We start from the raw sequence: 20983 nt of genomic DNA on the forward strand, positions 1-20983 counted from the left end.
TTGGTACAGTAGCCAGCCCTTCCTACAGGCATGTTGCATATATGCACCTGCATGGTATGGTATATAGTACTTACTACTACTAGTACTACCAATAAATAACTAATTGGTTTGTTTGGCATTACTATTTTAACACTAAAAACTAACAAGTGATCAATAAAGTCACAAAACAACATTCATATTTTAGAATCAAATCAAACAATCATTCATTCAATATTTCTCAACATTATATTTGACCATGTTAACAACAGATAGACAGGTGTTGGACAAATAAGATATACACATAAATAGACCAAGGAAAAGAAGAAGAAGAAGCAGCAGCTATAGAACTTGTAAAAAGAAACAAAATATAGGAAATAAAAGATAGACAATAATGACATTAAGGAAACTTTAGTTTAGAACATTCAATGTAGTGCCAAGATAATACTATAACGAAGGAAATTGTCACTTTCCAACATTTGAATTGGAAAGTGTTCACTGACACTATAAATTAATTAAGGAAGGAGCTTTTATGCTCGATGATTTTACTATCTTAATTTGTTTAATGTCATCCCCAACTCAAAAAATGTGTATTTTTTCTTTTTTCTACAAGGGAAATTAATTAAAAATTAAGATAGCTATATGTATCAATTAAAACATGTTTTCTAAAGCCGGTTTTTACTTTTAAAATAGATATGTCATTTAATGGATTTCTAGTTTTCTTGGGGCTCAAGTACTATTTTACATACAGTAAAAAAAATAAAATAATATACTACATTGAAAATAAATAAGTCTGACCGGAGAATCTGGAGTTTAGTTTTGCTTTATTTATCTACGTTTATTTATTGTTCATTTAATATAAATACAAGTTACTTCATGTCCGTTTGCCCTACCTTTTTTTGAGCTTATGCAAATAGCTTATACAATATAAATTAAGTTTTATGTTATTTTATAAGTTCACAGTAGTGAAAATTGTAATATTTTATGTTATTTTATGCTTATAAAAATAAACTTGTATATGTATCTCTCATAAATGAACAATGAAGTTAGATAAAAAGAGTAAGAGGCCGTTTGTTATAGCTTATTTTAGAAAAAAATCACTTTTTTTATAAAAATAATCACTTTTAATTGTTTTGCGTCAGTTTGTTAGAGATTTTTAAAATAATCAGAAGCTAAAAATAATCAGAAAACAACTAAAAATGAGAAGCTACTAAGAGTAACTTATAAAATAATAGATTTTTTTTAGAGGAGAGAGAAAAGAAATGTTAGAAGGAGAAAGTTGTTTGTAATTAAAGAAATCACTTTTATAAGTTGTATCCAAACAAACTAAAGATTATTTTATTTAAAAAAAGTGATTTTTATTATAATAAACAAACGCAAAGAAAATTCAACTTTTCTAGAAATCTCTAAAATCTCTAAATTATTTTAGATCAAAATCACTATTTTTTTAATCCGTAACAAACGCACCCTAAAACTAAACTCAAATAAATGAGTTTTTTTTGGTACAAAAATGAAATTTTCTTGCAAGTAGATGAAAATGAATGACTAATTTTATTGTTTTCCTTTATATATATTGAAACACATCACCCACATTATACTATATCGAAATTGTCCCTCTCCTCATTTTCTATCTCCATTTTCCACTCCCACTCTCTCTAACCAACACCATGGAAGCTCAATCACACGAAGATCAAGAAGAAGCACTTCTTAAGCAAACACATGCACTCAAAAAAATAGACCTTAACCAAGAGCAACACTTTCCTAAACAACAACAACAATTGGAGACAAAAGAAAATGATTCTCCACCTCCACTTCATGAAGTGGAAACCATTTTGGACTATAAGTTCAAAAATAAGCACTTATTAGAAAAAGCTTTCACACACCCCACTTACTACAGTGATGATAGCTTATCATATGAACGGTTGGAATACGTCGGAGATGCTGTTCTTAACCTCTTGATATCAAAGGAACAGTTTTTCTTGTATCCAAATTTGCAACCGGGTCGCTTAACCCGGTTACGAGCTGCGAATGTGAACGCTGAAAAACTCGCACGTGTGGCTATCAAACATGGGTTATATCGTTATTTGAGACACAAGAAGCCTATGCTTGGAGAGCAAGTAAGTTCTGTTTATGTGCTTTTTTGTTTAATGTGTCATAATGATTTCAGATTTTGTCATAGTTTTTCTTAAATTATTATTGATCATGAAAATTAATTATTTTTTCCAGATGACATACTCTCTACAATAAATGGTTGAAAATAAAAACTTGACTGAATCATACATATTGAGGAAGTTTTTTTTTTAGAAAAAAAATAAATTAGGAATAGTTGACATTTTTGCTCCACAAAATCTATACTTAATATAGTACTATTTGTTTATAACTCATCGAAGGCAGTGGCGGATCCAGGACCCTGGTTCGGGGGTGCAAAATGTAAATTTTAATAAATAATTATTAATCGTATCTGTAAAAATTCAAAAAAAAAAAATAACATTGTACCCATAAATACTCATAAAGTTACGTACATAAAATCTCTGTGAGTTTAGCTCATTTGGTAGAGACATCACATATATTATACACGAGTTGAGGTTACTACCATAGCAACATTTGATATAATCACATCACAATTATATATATCATGTATATATATTCATGACCGATTGATCATGTTACTACCATAGCAACATTTAATATTATCATATTAGAATTATATATATCGTATATATAAATATAGGACCCATTAATCATGTTACTATTTGTACAGATAATCACCCATTCGTGATGCTTCACCAGATACGGTTCCGAAGCTCAACAAAATTGGATCATCATTAACAAAACAAACACGATGCCAATTTTAATTTACTTGATTATTTAATTGATTCAAATATGTTTAAACAGAATCGCAATTTAATCATAAACATGTTTAAACAATTTAAACATAAGTAAACAAAACAATCCGATTCAAGGTTTCGTAATTGGCTCTGATACCACTGAAGGGAAATCGTATTTATAGAAAGCAGCGGAATTTAAAATTTTGGATTTCCTTTCCTTAGATCATTACGAACTTGGAATGAATCAGTGATAGAATTGTTACCTTGGTGAAACAGAAACAGCAAACTCTTTGCTTTGGTTAACGATCACAAGCACCACACGATGGCAGCACCTCTAGCCGGTACACACGAACAGCTTCCTTCAACCTTCAGTGCTAGCTGCTATAAGATGAAGGCTTTTGGGAGTGCGGTTTAGGGTTTCAGAGAACTAGGGTTGATGATAAATTTCGCAAGTGCACGAAAATCACGTAGTAATAAAAATATCGATCCACAGGGATTGTGTGATCAAACTAATCGAATGGTGTTCATAGACATTATACAGAAATTACACATAAATTGGGGGTATGTTGAGTAATGAATTGCTAGAAAATAAGCTTGATATAATGGAAAAGCGAGGTAGAATCATCGGAATCGCCTAGTCTATAGTTCAACCACATGCAATCTACTATATCATAGGAATCTACTCAAGTGTTAACAACTAGATCGACAAAATAGTGAATCGCAATCTCTTGTCAAAATCCACTCTATTCGTTGTCGATACTCCCCCGATCTCTCGGGCGGAAGCTACCTACAACGAATGATCTTAACGCGCGTCAATCGTTCGCTACACTCTATGCCTCAATCTCTCGACCGGAGACACTCGAGCGCTCAATACAATTCAGTTCAGACATTAAATCAATACTCTCGCACGTGACTTAACTCAAAATCATTACAACACTAATGAAGGATTGTAAAGCATTAAACATTGAATTGCATCAAATTAATCACTATGAAAAGAGTAGATTCTTACACATATAACAGATTACACATGATCTCCCTACATTCTAGACTATCCTAGATCCTACCTCCAAGGAGTTTAGCTCCTCATCGTTCTTCGTTTGCTTCCTTGCTTCATCGCCACGGCTTGTGAATCCATGATCTGATGCGCTTGGAGCTCTCCACTGGAGTGTGAATCACGATCTTCAAGTTCCAAGACCAGAATGTAGTCCAATTTTGCAGAATTTTCCAACCAGAAAACAGAATTATGCAGAAAATATATATACAGAATGCAACCACGCCGCGCGCCAGATCTATCACGCCGCGCGTGGTTGCAAATCCATCAACTACGCCGCGCGTGGTAACAGAATCACGCGGCGCGTGATCAAGTCAGAGGCAATCTTCTTCTTCAATCAAGACTTCACGCCGCGCGTGGTCAGGTATCACGCCGCGCGTGGTCAAGTCAGAGAGCAACCCAGTTCCTGAACAAGCTTCACGCCGCGCGTGGTCAGGTTTCACGCCGCGCGTGGTCAGAGTGACAATCTTGGCTCCCTGTGAGCTCCATCACGCGGCGCGTGATGGGCTACGCCCCCAGCGTAGTGAAAATCCTTCATTTCCTGCAGTTTTTCCTGTTTTCTTGCAAATCAAGTAATCAAGCTAATGGTTAGATTTCTCTTATATTTATTGCTAAAAACCTACTAAAATGTATCTAATGTTGCTAAAATAGGCATGGAATAGAGAGTGTGACGATTTGTCATCACAACCCCAAACTTGAACCTTTCCTTGTCCTCAAGGAAACAACTTTTACCTCAAGCTTTTGTGTCAAGACCTTGGCATTTTCCTTAAATTCACTCGAATCATACATACGTGAGACTCACCTGATGATCAATGATCCATCTGCAAACAATGCTCAATTGCACAGTCGTTCCCGCAAGACATTTTCAAGTAGTTCACACTTTTTGACCAAAGCTCTATGATTTCATCACACTACTCACATGCACTCTTCAGTTTTTGGTACTTCACTCAAATCAACACATCAATGCAAGTCAACAATAATTTTGCAAGTAGTCTAAGAATTCATTCGGTTCACTTTGTGCACACACATTAGAGGACTTTTAGGGTTATAACGTGGCTTGGCTAGGGTGGATGGTGACATTTTGGGATAAGTAGTAGAAAAACTTGGAGTTAGATCCCCCTATTAGTCAAAGAACACTTTCATAAAACCAAACCCTTTTTGAAATATAGTGGACTAGAGAACTTTTTCAAATCATCAAACAAAGTTTTGCAATCCTTTGAAATCAAGGCTATCACCTCTTTTCTATATTTTTCTTCTTTTTTCTTTTTTATTCATACATCTTTTGTTTTCTTCCTTTTCTCTTCTTCTTTGCCTTGCAATTTTTGAAATTTTTCTCAATTTTCTCAATTTTTCAACTCAAAACTTTTTGTAAGTTCTCTAGTACCCTCACCCCAAACTTTATTTGTTGCTAATTCCAAAGAGCAACCCCAAACTTAGTGGTGAGCAATGCGCATCAACCACTAATTAGGTGCCTAACCTCCAAGAAAGTCATTCCTTTTTTCATCAAAAATTTCTTAGGGTTTTGCAAAAATAACATATTCTTTTTCAGCTCAAATTGGTTAAGCAAAGGATAATTATATGTAAGGGTGGATAGAAAGGCTCAACGGTACCAAGAAACATGCCTCGTGTGTGCTACAAAAGTACCAATCAAATATAAAGACGACAAGCAAAATCGAGAGACAATACATGAGTGGATATCACACATAGAAGAAAAAGGAGTGTTTGGCTCAATACCTCTCGGTTGGGTCGAACCAAAGAACCGGTCAAAAAGTGTGCGTTCCCTTCCTTTGCCTCTTGATCACATGAGTGCAACAAGCTATTGCACTGCAAGTTTCACATATCACACACGGAGAAAATCAAGTAATTGATACTCAAGTGACTAGAAAGAACATGCCAAAATGTTGAAACAAACTCTAGAGGTAAAAATCATTCCACAATTAAACAAAAGAAGATTCAAATCCAGAGTACACAAAGAAAATATCCAGCCAATATCCAAGCAACATCAGAATATTATTACAAACCAAACAAATAAAAGACAATGAAGTAAAGATAGAGATAGAGTAGTAGAATAGTAGCAGCAGCAGCAGATCAGAACATCATCACAGCAACAGTGCACGATCTATAATTGAAGAAAAGGAAGGTTAATAGTAGTCACGTGCATTGATTTTAGGACTCACATCTTTTTGAAATACTGAGATAGATGGGTGGATCTGAGGCCTAAAACCAAGCACCAGACTGTATACCTTACAACCTGCGAAAACCCTCATGAGATTGAATTAATGAAATGAAGGTTACTGGATTCACTTGCACTGATTTTAGGCTTCACATCGCACTTAAGGACGTAAGTGAATTTGATAGATCTGAAGCCTAAAACCAAGCAGATGAATCTGAATCTTGATGAATGGTGAGTCTTTAGCTAGAACTTGAGAGTTTAAATAATCAGAACAGAATCACCTGAGCACGCCGCGCGTGACTTACTCCACGCCGCGCGTAGTCCATTTCAAAATTTCTCTCTGGTCCCAAAAATCCAACGGTCATGTTGACCAAATTTAAACGGTCAAGTTGACTCTGTCACGCCGCGCGTAGCTCTACGTACGCGGCGCGTGATAACCTTAGCAAAACCACACTCATCTCTGCCTTGGTTACGCGGCGCGTGAAAGGTATCATGCCGCGCGGGATCACTAGTCAGAGAGCTCACTTAACCACTTCCAACATCACGCCGCGCGTAGGAAGCAATCACGCGGCGCGTGACCAATGCTCCAGAGGCACCTCTTTCCTCCTCATACACAACGCCGCGCGTGACTGCACCACGCCCCCAGCGTAGTTTACTTCAACAGTGCTCTGTTTCTGCTCTGTTTGCTGCTGAAAGCTGCGTACCTACCTGCATCTTTCAAAACAAAACAATTAATCATTAGAAACCGTTGGGTTGCCTCCCAACCAGCGCTTGTTTAACGTCCCGATGCTTGACGTTCCATACCCCTAAGGGTCTTGGAAGAAAAGAGCCACGTTGTGCCGAACGAGCTCTCCACCACGATAAACTTTCAACCTTTGACCATTCACCTTAAAACTCTGATTCTCCTCCCCTGATTTGAAGATTTCCACAGCCCCATGTGGAAACACCTCCTTAACCACAAAAGGACCAGACCACTTGGACTTGAGTTTTCCGGGGAACAATTTGAATCGGGAGTTAAATAGAAGCACCAATTGTCCTTCGTGAAACTTTTTCAGAACTAATTGCGCATCATGATAGCGCTTAGTCCTTGCCTTGTACAACACTGCATTTTCATATGCCCTTTCGCGCCATTCCTCTAACTCGTTGAGCTTCAACAACCGAGCTCTACCGGCGAGTGTGGCATCCATGTTCAGTTGCTTAACAGCCCAGTATGCCTTATGCTCAAGTTCCACGGGTAAATGACATGCTTTTCCATAAACCAACTGATACGGGGAAAAACCGAGATGAGTTTTAAACGCAGTACGGTATGCCCATAACGCGTCGTCCAGTTTGAGTGACCAATCCTTCCTTGATGAAGAAACCGTCTTCTCAAGAATCTGTTTCAACTGGCGATTGGATACTTCAACCTGTCCGGAAGTTTGAGGGTGATAAGGAGTAGCAACCTTGTGCTTAACGTTATACTTCCTCAACAAATTTTCCAGATGCTGATTAATGAAGTGCTTTCCTCCATCGCTGATTAAGATCCTCGGCACCCCGAATCTTGTAAATATGTTCTTTTTGAGAAACCGCACCACAGTGGCTGAATCATTGGCTTGGCAAGCTGTAGCTTCGACCCACTTTGTAACATAATCCACACAAACCAAAATGTGCACATTAGATTGGGACGAAGGAAATGGTCCCATGAAATCGATCCCCCATACATCAAATGGTTCGACTTCAGTTAGGCCATGCTGTGGCATCTCATCTCTTTTAGAAACACCCCCCGATCGTTGACATGCATCACAAGCCTTTACAAACTCCATACAATCTTGAAATATCGTTGGCCAAAAGAACCCACATTGTAAAACCTTCGCAGCTGTTCTTGGGCCACTATGATGCCCGCCACAAGGCGAGTTATGACAATGCCACATAATACCTCGGATCTCGCTATCGGCCACACATCGACGAATCATGCCATCATTACTCATTTTGAACAAAAATGGATCATCCCAGAAATAATGTCTCGAATCCGCGAAGAGCTTCTTCTTTTGTTGTGCCGTCATTTCTTCCGGAATGAATCCACTAGCTTTGAGATTGGCAATGTCACCGAACCAAGGAAACTCAGATACGGCAAGCAATTTTTCATCCGGGAATTCACACTTAATAGCTTCTTCCTTATTAGTAATATCTGGATTGCTTAGCCTTGAGAGGTGATCAGCCACCACATTCTCTACCCCCTTCTTGTCTCGAATTTCCAAATCAAACTCCTGTAAAAGCAACATCCATCGCAACAACCGCGGCTTGGAATCGCCCTTTGTCAACAAATACTTCAAAGCTGAATGATCTGTAAAAACAATCACTTTTGACCCAATTAGATAGGAACGAAACTTTTCCAATGCGAATACCACCGCTAGCAATTCCTTCTCCGTTGTGGTGTAGTTAATTTGATTCTCATTAAGGACCTTGCTAGAGTAGTAAATCACATGGAAAAGTTTGTTATGGTGTTGGCCTAGGACTGCACCAACCGCGTAATCACTTGCATCGCACATCAATTCAAATGGGAGGTCCCATTGTGGTGCAACGATCACGGGAGCAGTAACCAACTTGGTTTTAAGACAATTAAACGCGGTCACACAAGCCTCATCAAAAAGAAACACCGTATCCTTTACTAGTAAGGATGATAAGGGTTTTGCAATTTTTGAAAAATCCTTAATGAACCGCCGGTAGAACCCGGCATGTCCGAGAAAACTCCTTACCCCCTTTACATTTAACGGTGGAGGTAGCTCTTTGATTACTTCAATTTTGGCTTGGTCTACTTCAATCCCCTTTGAGGAGATTTTATGACCGAGAACAATCCCTTCTCTTACCATAAAGTGACATTTTTCCCAATTTAAAACCAAATTGGTACTTATACACCTTTTCAGCACATCATTCAAATTAGAAAGGCAAAAATCGAAAGACTTACCGAAAACCGAAAAGTCATCCATAAATACCTCCATTGTGTCCTCCATCATATCGGAGAAGATGGCAAGCATACATCTTTGAAACGTTGCTGGGGCATTACATAATCCAAAAGGCATTCTTCGATATGCAAACACCCCAAAGGGACAAGTAAATGCCGTTTTCTCTTGATCTTCCGGATCGACGGTGATCTGATTATAACCTGAGTAACCATCAAGGAAACAGTAGAACTCTTGCCCCGCTAACCGTTCCAACATCTGATCCATGAATGGCAAGGGAAAGTGATCCTTCCTAGTAGCGGTGTTGAGCCGGCGATAGTCAATGCACATACGCCATCCCGTAACAGTCCGAGATGGAATAAACTCATTCTTATCGTTTTTCACCACCGTCATTCCCCCCTTTTTCGGCACCACATGCACCGGAGATACCCAAGCACTATCGGAGATAGGGTATATCATGCCGGCCTCCAATAGTTTCAGCACCTCTTTCTTCACAACTTCCTTCATGGTAGGATTGAGTCTTCGTTGCGGTTGCACCACTGGTTTAAACTCCGCTTCCAACTTGATTTTATGCATGCAAAAAGTGGGACTTATTCCTTTCAGATCGGAGATAGTCCATCCCATTGCGGCTTTGTTAGACTTCAAAACTCTCAACAGTTTCTCTTCTTCCAAATGAGTGAGTTTGCTGCTAATGATGGCTGGAAACGAAGCATCATCACTTAAGAACACATACTTCAGATGTGAAGGGAGTTGCTTTAGTTCGGGAACTTTCCTCTCTTCTTTCATTTGATCCTTGTTTCTCACTTCAAGGAGGCTTTCAAACTTAGGACTTTCATCTATCCGACTAGCATTCAAATTGCTAAGACACAACTCAATTTCTCGCTCCCCTTCCTCTTCCACATTATCCAATGAGTTAACTAACACTTTTTCAAGAGTGGAGGAGGAGTGTTAAACCTTAAAGATGTCTTCAATGACCTCATCAACCACTTCAATTCTGAAACATTGAGTGTCATCGTCGTGTTGTTTCATAGCTTCAAACACATTAAAGAGGATTTGTTCACCGTCAGTCCGGAACATTAGTTCTCCCAATTCCACATCGATAAGGGCGCGTCCGGTAGCCAAGAATGGTCTTCCTAACAGCAAGGGTTCCCAATTCTTGTCTTCTTCCATGTCTAAGACGACAAAGTCAGCTGGAAAAACAAATCCGCCAACTCGCACCAGAACATCATGTAAGATACCTTCCGGATACACGATGGATCTATCCGCCAAAGAGAGACTCATCTTTGTCGGCTTTGCTACAGCTCCTGGTATCTTCTTCATCATTGACAACGGCATCAAATTTACACTAGCACCCAAGTCACACAAAGCCTTTCCAATAGTGAGATCCCCAATGGAGCATGGAATGGTAAAGCTCCCCGGATCTTTCTTTTTCTGCGGTAGCTTCCGTTGAATGAGGGCGCTGCACTCTTCCGTCATACTTACCATCTCATCATCTAATGGTTTTCTTTTCTTTGTGAGCAGCTCCTTCAAAAACTTCGCATAACTCGACATTTGCTCCAAAGCCTCCACTAACGGTATAGCCATCTCAAGCTTGTTCAACACCTTCATGAATTTCTTGAACTCCTTCTCCCGCTCAAGATTCTTCACTTTCTTTCTCCTAGGAAAAGGCATCCTAGCATATGGCGATTCATCAACTCCCTTACCTTTCTCAACCTTCTTACTCTCTTTTTCTTTTATCTCCCTCTGTTTTTCAACTTCTTCTTTTTCATCCTTACTGATCTCAACTTCCTTGGTCATAGTTTCCTTTTCTACTTCTCCCTCATATCTCTCATTTTCAACTACGGCCTCTTGCTTATTTTCAACTTCTCCCTCATTGACCTTCTTCTTCAAGGGCTTCTCCACAGCTGGCCTTTCCGGTATCTCTCTACTCCTCAACGTGATTCCATTGCAAGTTTCATTTTTCGGATTATCATGAGTGTTTCCACCGAAACCTCCTTGGTTTTGCAACATAGAAAACTGTCTTGACAGCTGACCCATTTGCACCTCAAGATTCTTTATAGAAGCTTCATGATTCTTATTAGAGGTTGCTTGACTCGATTTCATCGCTTCAAAGTTGCTTTGGGTCATGAGCATGAACTGATTTAAAGTCTCTTCCATCCTTGATGGAGGCCTTTGCTGCTGTTGCTGTGCACCTTGACTTTGCATACCATTCCCCCACCCGGAACCGTTGTTATTATTGTTGTACGGCTTCCGAAAATTGGCCAAATAGCGAGCCTCCTCTGAACCCTCCGGGAAGCATCCGCCATTAGGGTGGTCCTGCAAACAAAAATCACAGCGCACATTGTCAATTTTACCTATTGGAGAAGATTGAACTTGTGGATTGGACAGCAACTTCATCATTGCTTCCATTTGGCTAGTCATGAGCTTTTGCTGTGCCAATAGAGCTGTTTGAGTATCCAATTCCAACACTCCGCCTTTCTTTTTGGCTCCCCTATCATTAGTAGCTCTATACTCGTTTTGAGCCATGCTTTCAACCAATTCTCTTGCTTCAGTTTCGTCACGGTTTTTCAACGAACCACCGGCTGATGCGTCAAGTATCATTCGCGTTTGAGCCCTCAAACCTTGGGTAAACATTTGCATCTGATTGTGGCCATCGAAACCGTGATTCGGACACCTCTTAAGACAAACTTTGAACCTCTCCCAAGCATCATACAACGTCTCACCATCCGCTTGTTCGAAGTTGCTAATTTCAGCCCTTCTTTCTAGAAACTTATGAATAGGAAAGTAACGATCTAAGAACTTCCGCTCCAGCTGTCTCCAAGTCTCAATCGTTCCGGCGGGTATCGTGTCTAACCAATCTTTAGCACGGCCGGTGAGAGAATGCTTGAATAACCTCAGTCTTTTGTCCGATTCGCTCACCCCCGGTGGATCGGTATAGTCGCAGGCTTCATAGAAGTGAGACAAGTGTAAATTCGGGCATTGAGCTTCCGAACCTGAATAAGGATTCTCTTTTAAGGCGGAAAGGACCGTGTTCTTGATGTCGAATGAAACAGGATTCGCCGGCTGAAAGCCTTGGTTTGCCAACGCGTCATTGTCTCTCCTCCCATAATCACCAAGGGTACGCCTTGGCGGTTGAGGAACCGGTGGAACTTGTTCATCCTTCATTGTTGCTGCAGTCCTTCCTTGACAGTCCGGTGTATCCCTTAGCAAAACTGTTCCCCTTGAAGCTTGAGCTTCCCTTGTTGCCTTTCGAATTGCGCGAGCTGTCTTTTCAATCTCCGGATCAAATTGCAGCTCTTGAGGACCTGTTCTCCGCATGCACAATGAAACACACAAGTAGAACGCTCCGGGAGAAAATATAAAACAGAAAATCAAGAAAACACAGAAAATATGAACACTATTGCCTAGTTGAATCAATCACAATCCCCGGCAACGGCGCCAAAAACTTGATGATAAATTTCGCAAGTGCACGAAAATCACGTAGTAATAAAAATATCGATCCACAGGGATTGTGTGATCAAACTAATCGAATGGTGTTCATAGACATTATACAGAAATTACACATAAATTGGGGGTATGTTGAGTAATGAATTGCTAGAAAATAAGCTTGATATAATGGAAAAGCGAGGTAGAATCATCGGAATCGCCTAGTCTATAGTTCAACCACATGCAATCTACTATATCATAGGAATCTACTCAAGTGTTAACAACTAGATCGACAAAATAGTGAATCGCAATCTCTTGTCAAAATCCACTCTATTCGTTGTCGATACTCCCCCGATCTCTCGGGCGGAAGCTACCTACAACGAATGATCTTAACGCGCGTCAATCGTTCGCTACACTCTATGCCTCAATCTCTCGACCGGAGACACTCGAGCGCTCAATACAATTCAGTTCAGACATTAAATCAATACTCTCGCACGTGACTTAACTCAAAATCATTACAACACTAATGAAGGATTGTAAAGCATTAAACATTGAATTGCATCAAATTAATCACTATGAAAAGAGTAGATTCTTACACATATAACAGATTACACATGATCTCCCTACATTCTAGACTATCCTAGATCCTACCTCCAAGGAGTTTAGCTCCTCATCGTTCTTCGTTTGCTTCCTTGCTTCATCGCCACGGATTGTGAATCCATGATCTGATGCGCTTGGAGCTCTCCACTGGAGTGTGAATCACGATCTTCAAGTTCCAAGACCAGAATGTAGTCCAATTTTGCAGAATTTTCCAACCAGAAAACAGAATTATGCAGAAAATATATATACAGAATGCAACCACGCCGCGCGCCAGATCTATCACGCCGCGCGTGGTTGCAAATCCATCAACTACGCCGCGCGTGGTAACAGAATCACGCGGCGCGTGATCAAGTCAGAGGCAATCTTCTTCTTCAATCAAGACTTCACGCCGCGCGTGGTCAGGTATCACGCCGCGCGTGGTCAAGTCAGAGAGCAACCCAGTTCCTGAACAAGCTTCACGCCGCGCGTGGTCAGGTTTCACGCCGCGCGTGGTCAGAGTGACAATCTTGGCTCCCTGTGAGCTCCATCACGCGGCGCGTGATGGGCTACGCCCCCAGCGTAGTGAAAATCCTTCATTTCCTGCAGTTTTTCCTGTTTTCTTGCAAATCAAGTAATCAAGCTAATGGTTAGATTTCTCTTATATTTATTGCTAAAAACCTACTAAAATGTATCTAATGTTGCTAAAATAGGCATGGAATAGAGAGTGTGACGATTTGTCATCAAGGGTTATTCTCTAAAATTCGTTTGTGAAGGAGCAGTGTCACAATTGAACTACACAAGCTTCTATTTATAGAGTTTCTTGTGTGGTCAATTGGGTCACACGGTTTTGGTCTTCATAAGCCCAATAACCGCCTTTTACTAATCGCACCCTTTCTAATAAGTCTTACTTATTTCTCCCGTCTTAACTGTCCTTATGTGTGTGACCCTGTAGGTTCTTATGACGTTGGCAATAATATTAATCTTAATATTATAAACAGTGAGCGGTATCTAGCAACACATCACTGCTACCCAAGTCACAAGAATGTCACGTGATCTGACAAACCTTTTCCGTGATAAATATCTTGTGTATAATTACCCTTTTGCCCCTATGTCTATATTGAACACAAGGCATACACTGTGTCACCCTTGTTCGATTCAATATTGGGCCCTTAGACATTTATCCTGTTATGCAGGACGGGCAAATTCCATCTAGGTCACTCATGTCCCTAAGCATGCTTTGTGAAGTACCCATTAACTGTCTTTATGGTTATCCTGTTACGGACAACGTTTGATCAGCAACAAAGTACTTGACTCTACATTTAGGGTCCATAGTGGTTTCAGGTCGGAGGGTGGTATACACCACTATCACCATGAGAGCAACTTATGACATCTTGCATAACATTATATGTAGTACTCTCATAGCGGGTCAATCCAGTATAAATATTACTCCTAATATTTATACCTATGTCAAGACTTGATAACTCCTTATCCTATGATCTATGAGATGTGATCATCAGTCTATCTTCATAATAGTCTCTATGTTTTATTATTATCCCAATTCATAACGGATACTTTAAGGGCCCGTTTGGTGCAGAGGATAAGAGACAGGATAGGATAACTGTATCATATCCTACCGCAATCCAGTGTTTGATGATACAGCAGGATATGATAAGTTAATCCTGAAGCTTATCCTATCCTGTCTCTCTAGTTATAATTCTTATCCTGAATTTGAGCTGGGTTACCAGCAGGATAGGATAAGAAGAAAAAAAAATTACTGATTTATTTTATAAAATATATTTTAAAATACATAAAATAAAATTAATAAAATATAAATAATAAAATAATTAATTTTTAAATATATATGTGATTTTCTCACAGGGATAATTTTGTAATTTATATATTCTAAAAAATCAAAATTTTACTAAAATTACAATATTTTAAAGTAAAATGATTATTAAAAAATTGACAAATAGGGATATTAATTTAAATTTTATAAAAAATTAAATATAATTCTTTTGCAATAGTAGTTTTATTATTTACGTATGAGATATATCATATATTTATTTGGCTTATCTAACATGTATATATTATTGAGTTATTTATTTAATCATGATTCATATAAAAAATTAAACTTGATTATTTTCTCATGATTTTTATTTTAAATTATATAAAGTTATTTGATTACTTATTTATATTTTTTATTTATAAAATTCAAAGTATTACAAAATAATTTTTAAAAAATAATAATTGTTTTACAAGAGTAATTTTGTCAATTAAATATGTTATATATCTTATCATATTATTATGAGCAAGTATGTATTAAAAACAAAATATAATAGTTATCATGTTTGTTATCTTGTGTGCACCAAACATAGGATATGATAACTGAGTATAACTGTTATCCTGCTGTTATCATATCCTATCCTTATCCTGTTTTATATCCTATCCTGTTACTATGCTATCCTGCGCACCAAACGGGCCCTAAGAATAGTTAAATAGATTCAACTATTCTAGGGACTTTATCATTTTTGGACATACAAACATAATAAAGAAATGCCTTTTAATATATATTAAATATATATATATATATAAATCAAAGTCATCATACAAAAGACGATTCTATCAAAATAGATTGGCTTTTAGGGCTTACTCCAACACATTGCACCGTAGATCCGCCCCTTGTGTGACGCCCAATAACCAGATCTTCGCACACATACTAAAATCAATAAAATCACTGTTAAAGATATAGTTAGTTAGTAATTAGGAGGATTAGTTAGTAGTTTGTTGATGCCTATATATAGACTTTGATGTAATCTTTTACTTCACTTTTCTCATTTGTAATATTTTTCCTTCATCAATATTATACATTTTTGAGCTATTTTCTCTCCTTCTCCCATGGATGTCATGTTTCTTAACATGGTATCAGAGCAAATTTGGAATCCACCTTAAAGAAATTTTCCGCTGCATTTTCTCGAGAAAATTCAATTTTCTCATATCTCTTTATTTTCTTTCTCCCAATTTCTTTCACAGATTCAATTTCCCCTATCCGTTTATTTCACCGATTCATCATCTTCTTCAATTTCGTTTTTGATTGCATTCTTGATATTGCTTCGCTCATATCTGTGTGATGTTTGCAGATTGATTCATTCTTGTTCATCATTTTGTGCTAGCTTTCCCCAATTTCTAGGGTTCAGATTGGAATTCTTTGGCTATGCCTGTTTCAATTTCTTGTTCGAGGCAGTTACAAATTATAGGTTTTACAATTCGATTTTCCCATGGATGCCATGTTTCTTAACAATCACGAAGGATTAGAGTGGACATCCAATAACCAGATTGTCACACCCTGTGGCCCATCACGGTCTAAGTGAAGAAAATTATCTTAAATTAATCGATTAAAAATTACCTTCGTGATTTAGTCACACCCTGTGGCCCATCACGTCTAAGTTTAACTATTAATCGATTAAAAAATATAGTTAAACTTTCATACAAAAGGAAATCTTAAATTACTTTATTAAATTGTAATTCATTAATAGTTGAGTACTATGAAGAAAATAATAGTTTTTTCCCGTGAATAAGGATAATCTAGCTCAACAGTTCCGAATATATAACAATGACAATTTTGTTTTTTCTTCTTTTGGTATAACTTTATACAGATTCAAGAATTTACTAAAGCAATTGAAGAGTATCCATTACATTCCAATGGGTTGATCGACGTGCCTAAAAATCTTGCCGATATTGTTGAGTCAACTATTGGTGCAGTCTTCATTGATTGTGATTTATCCATTGATATTGTGTGGAAGGTACTCACTCATTTTTTAACTTAATGTAATTATTTTAAATATAGTTAAAATGTCATAAAAAATAGACTTTTATGAAATAGAAAGTTTTCATGTTTATATGATTTTATTTTATTTTTTGCAAGGAAATAGATCAATAACATGTTTATAAGACTTTTTTACGGATACCATCTTTTTTTTGGTTACAAGAGAGAAAAAAAAGAGAAAAACAAAACAAAAGCGACTACTCCCTTATAAAAATCACACCCCTAGCGTCAGCATCAATAAGGTTGAGCAACTCGGTAGGGGGAACTGTTAGCAACACTAGAGGAGAATTCGCTGAAGCTCCCAATTTAGCCAAAAGGTGTGCACACTTGTTGTCTTCCCGAAGAGTATGGTCAATCACCACCCTCCAATCTCTTCCTAATAATTGCCGAATTATGTGAACCTCATTTGCCAAACTATGACAGTTTGAGACACCCTCCTTTATCAACTTGACAGTAAGCAGAGAATCAGAGAAGCATACAACATCACGGAACCCCTTATTCCAGCATAATTCCAGACCATGTAACACTGCCATGATCTCAGCATAAAGAATGTTTGACTGACTCGCGGTACCATAAAACCCCTCAAGAAACGCGCCGGCATTATTACGAATCAGTCCACCGAAACCCGCAGTTTGCGGCGAGCCCAATAAGCTCCCGTCAACATTAAGACAAATCGTCCCTTCTGCTGGACGAGACCAGGAAACCTGCCGAGGATGAATAGACGGGATCGAATCCAATAACTGCGTGTCAAAGGCAGATGTGCAACAGGACAACAAGGAGTGAATTTTCACCACACTCTCATGCACGTTGGATCTGTGATTGTTAAAGAGAAAATCATTCCGCGCACACCACACAACCCACATAATAATAAAGATGATACTCCCATGAGAAGAATAAACTCTTCTGCTCCATGAGAAAGGGTCACCACCCTGTAAAAAAGAAAGAGTAGAATCCAAACCATAGGCTTTCCAAACACAAACGGCCTCAACACAATGGAACAAACAATGCTCAATTGTTTCAGACCCAGTTAAACATCTCGGACAAAGGTTAGAAGTACACACACGACGGTGGTGTAACACGTCTCTAGTAGGAATGGATCCATGCATCACCTGCCAAACAAAAAATTGGATGTTTGTTGGGAGCTTGAGATGCCATATCCACTTCCAATTAACATGATTATTGATAGGGAGGGGCTTTAAGATCCACTCATACGCCTCTTTGGTAGAGAAAGTACCTGAACTTGAACTCTGCCAGACCCAAACATCAGGCAGATCATTAACAATGCGAGGTTGGATTTGAAGGATGGCGGTTTTCACAAAATCTGGAAGTCTAGTATAGAGCTCCTCCAGATTCCACTTCTCATTTCTCCACACTTCATTAATCTTGATTGTTGTGTCTTGAATCGCCACAAACGGTACCATCGAGCAGATTTTATCTTTAAACACCCAAGAATCATACCAAAAATTAGCATTACCATCACCAATCTTAAAGGTAAAACCATCTTGAAGCACAGTTAATGCTTTTGACATAGAGTTCCACACTACTGAGCTACTGAATTATTAAAAGGAAGACGACCCTTAAGATATCTCTCCTCAAAAAGTTTCACCCATAACTTGTCTGGTGAGTGGAGGATCTCCCAAACTAGTTTACCAAGAAGAGAAACATTCTGAAACCGAGCAATATGAACACCTAACCCTCCAAAACGACGTGACTGCGTAATTTTTTTCCAGCCAACTAAATACATACCGGAATCACTTGTACCTTTCCAAATGAATCGTCTGACAGCTCGGTCCAAGTCATCACATAAGCCTTGTGGGAGCCAGTTAATTTGCATATGGTACGACAGTAACGAGGAAATAACATAGTTAGCTAACACCACTCTCCCTGGTTTGTTTAACAATCTACTCTTCCAAGATGCCAATTTAGTAGAGACTCTATCATAAATATTACTGAAATCTTGCTTACTGACTTTACCATAAAACATTTTGAAGCCTAAGTACTTATCAAAACGATCGGTGGCTTGTATCTGGGTTGAGACGCTGATTTGATCTCGGAGCTGCCGACACATACCTGCGGATGTACAGAACTTCGACTTTTCAAAGCTAACTTTTAGGCCAGAAAGATTGCAAAATTGATCTAGCACCTCTTTAATAATCCTAGCCTGGGATACACTAGCCTTCATAAACAAAAGCACGTCATCCGCAAAGAAAAGATGAGAAAGTTTAGTACCATTTTTAGATATCTGCATTGGTTTCCAAATCCCGTCACTCACATGTTTAGAAATCATTGCCCCAAGTCTTTCCATACACAACACAAAAAGGTATGGGGATAAGGGGTCTCCTTGTCGTAGCCCACGAACTGGATTAAAAGCATCTGTCTTGCTCCCATTCCAAAGAATAGTATTTGAGGATGAGGAGATCCCAAACATAATGAGAGAAATTAACTGCGACGGAAAGTTGAATTTTTCTAGCGTATCTTTAAGAAAACTCCAGTTAACTCTGTCATATGCTTTTTCCATGTCAAGCTTGAAAACCATGTCACCACTCTTCTTCTTAGACTTTCTCATAAAGTGTATCACTTCTTGAAGCACAATAGCATTGTCTCCCAGGTATGAAACTATTTTGTAGGGGGCTAATAATACCATCCAGGAACGACCGCAATCTACTCGCAATAATTTTGGAGATCAGCTTATAAGTGACATTACATAAACTAATCGGACGAAAATCTTTGAAAGTGGTTTGGCTTTCACCTTTAGGCAGTAATACAATGAGAGTCTCGCACACTTTTAAATCATACCTATACCATCTATAAGTAAATCATAATTATTTTATGTTTTTAAACATAATTACAGTTTTAGCTTTTCATACATCTCAAACATAATAGAGAATTCTAATCATGATTTTTATATTATATATAGAAAATTTTGCCTTTTCAGTGATATTTATGGGAAAATATTGTTAGACATTGTCCCACGATAATGGTTAAAGAAACAAAAATTATAATATAATCTTAAAAGTAGTGCACTTAATGTCTTCGATCAAATTTTATTTTTTTAAAAAAAGTATTACTTAAAATTTTTGTTTTTATTTTCTTAATTATTGTCTCAGGGCACTGTTTAGAAGTAACCGTTTATTTTATTTCAAATTATTACATTCATTAATTCTATTTTTTTAATCACTTGGACAGGTCTTTGGAAAATTACTTGAACCTATAATTGATCCGTATACTATTCAAAAGCATCCAGTCACGGAGCTTCATGAAATTTGTCAGAAGAAAAGTTTGAAGTTGCAATTCATTGATTTGTGGAGAGAATCTATGAGTGTAAATGTCCTTATAAATGAGAAGGTCGTTGGAAGAGGCATTTATGGGTCTAAGAAAGAAATTGCACATAATAGAGCAGCAAAAAATGCTTTGGAAAATATGGAAAGAGTGCTAGGTATAAGCACATCTACAAACAAAGATCTTGAACTTGAAGAGTGAGCGATACAAACGCCCCCTTGGATTCTCAGGAATGAATTCGTGAAACAAACGACCTCTTAGATAGCAAACCTTATAAAATTTGATTGTATTTTTCCCCCTCACCTCAATGAAGAGTGAAGGTTATAAAATGATTCGATTTTATAAGGTTCACTAGTTGATTAAGGTGCGAACTATGTTCGCAAGTTAAGTAGCAACATATATTTTTTCTAGAATTTGCAATTTTATAAGGTTCACTAGTTAAATTGTACGAAACTATCTTGTTGTAAACACTATGATTGGCCACCGAAGCTGTTGTGACATGGCACCGACCAATCACACGCACCGTAGAATTCTATAAATTGAAACATATTTTTTTTATTTTTCAATCACACTCATTCATATGTTGTTTCATTCAAAATATTTTCATTGGGAATGAGGGAAGAATTTTTATAAGGTTTGTTATGTTCGCACTTTAATTAGTGAACATTATTTTTCCAAATTTTATATTTTTACAACACTCATTGCTTAAAATGTGCAGGAATAAAAATGGAAACGTAGGGGCGTATGAGAAGGGTAAAGGTGCGAAAAGAAATTTCCTTTACATTTTTTGTCTAGAACCAATTGGGCCATAGCTGTTTGTATTTGTATCTTGCGATGATCTTGTTGATCCTAGAAAATGATGCAACTTTTGTTTTTGAATGGTACTTTTTGCGCCCCATGAAATTCTTC

General features: G+C 37.9%; 1 protein-coding gene across 1 annotated transcript; it reads left to right on the top strand.

Moving 5' to 3' along the window:
• Positions 1–1637: 1637 nt before the first annotated feature.
• Positions 1638–20578, top strand: LOC123904085 (ribonuclease 3-like protein 3; the record flags this gene model as incomplete). Its single annotated transcript, XM_045953774.1, has 3 exons — positions 1638–2093; positions 16626–16772; positions 19982–20578. Coding segments are annotated over 3 exons (897 nt in total), but the record flags the coding sequence as incomplete, so codon positions are not given.
• Positions 20579–20983: the final 405 nt, after the last annotated feature.

The sequence above is a fragment of the Trifolium pratense genome, linkage group LG2 (assembly GCF_020283565.1).
Source record: "Trifolium pratense cultivar HEN17-A07 linkage group LG2, ARS_RC_1.1, whole genome shotgun sequence".
NCBI classification, from domain to species: Eukaryota; Viridiplantae; Streptophyta; class Magnoliopsida; order Fabales; family Fabaceae; genus Trifolium; species Trifolium pratense.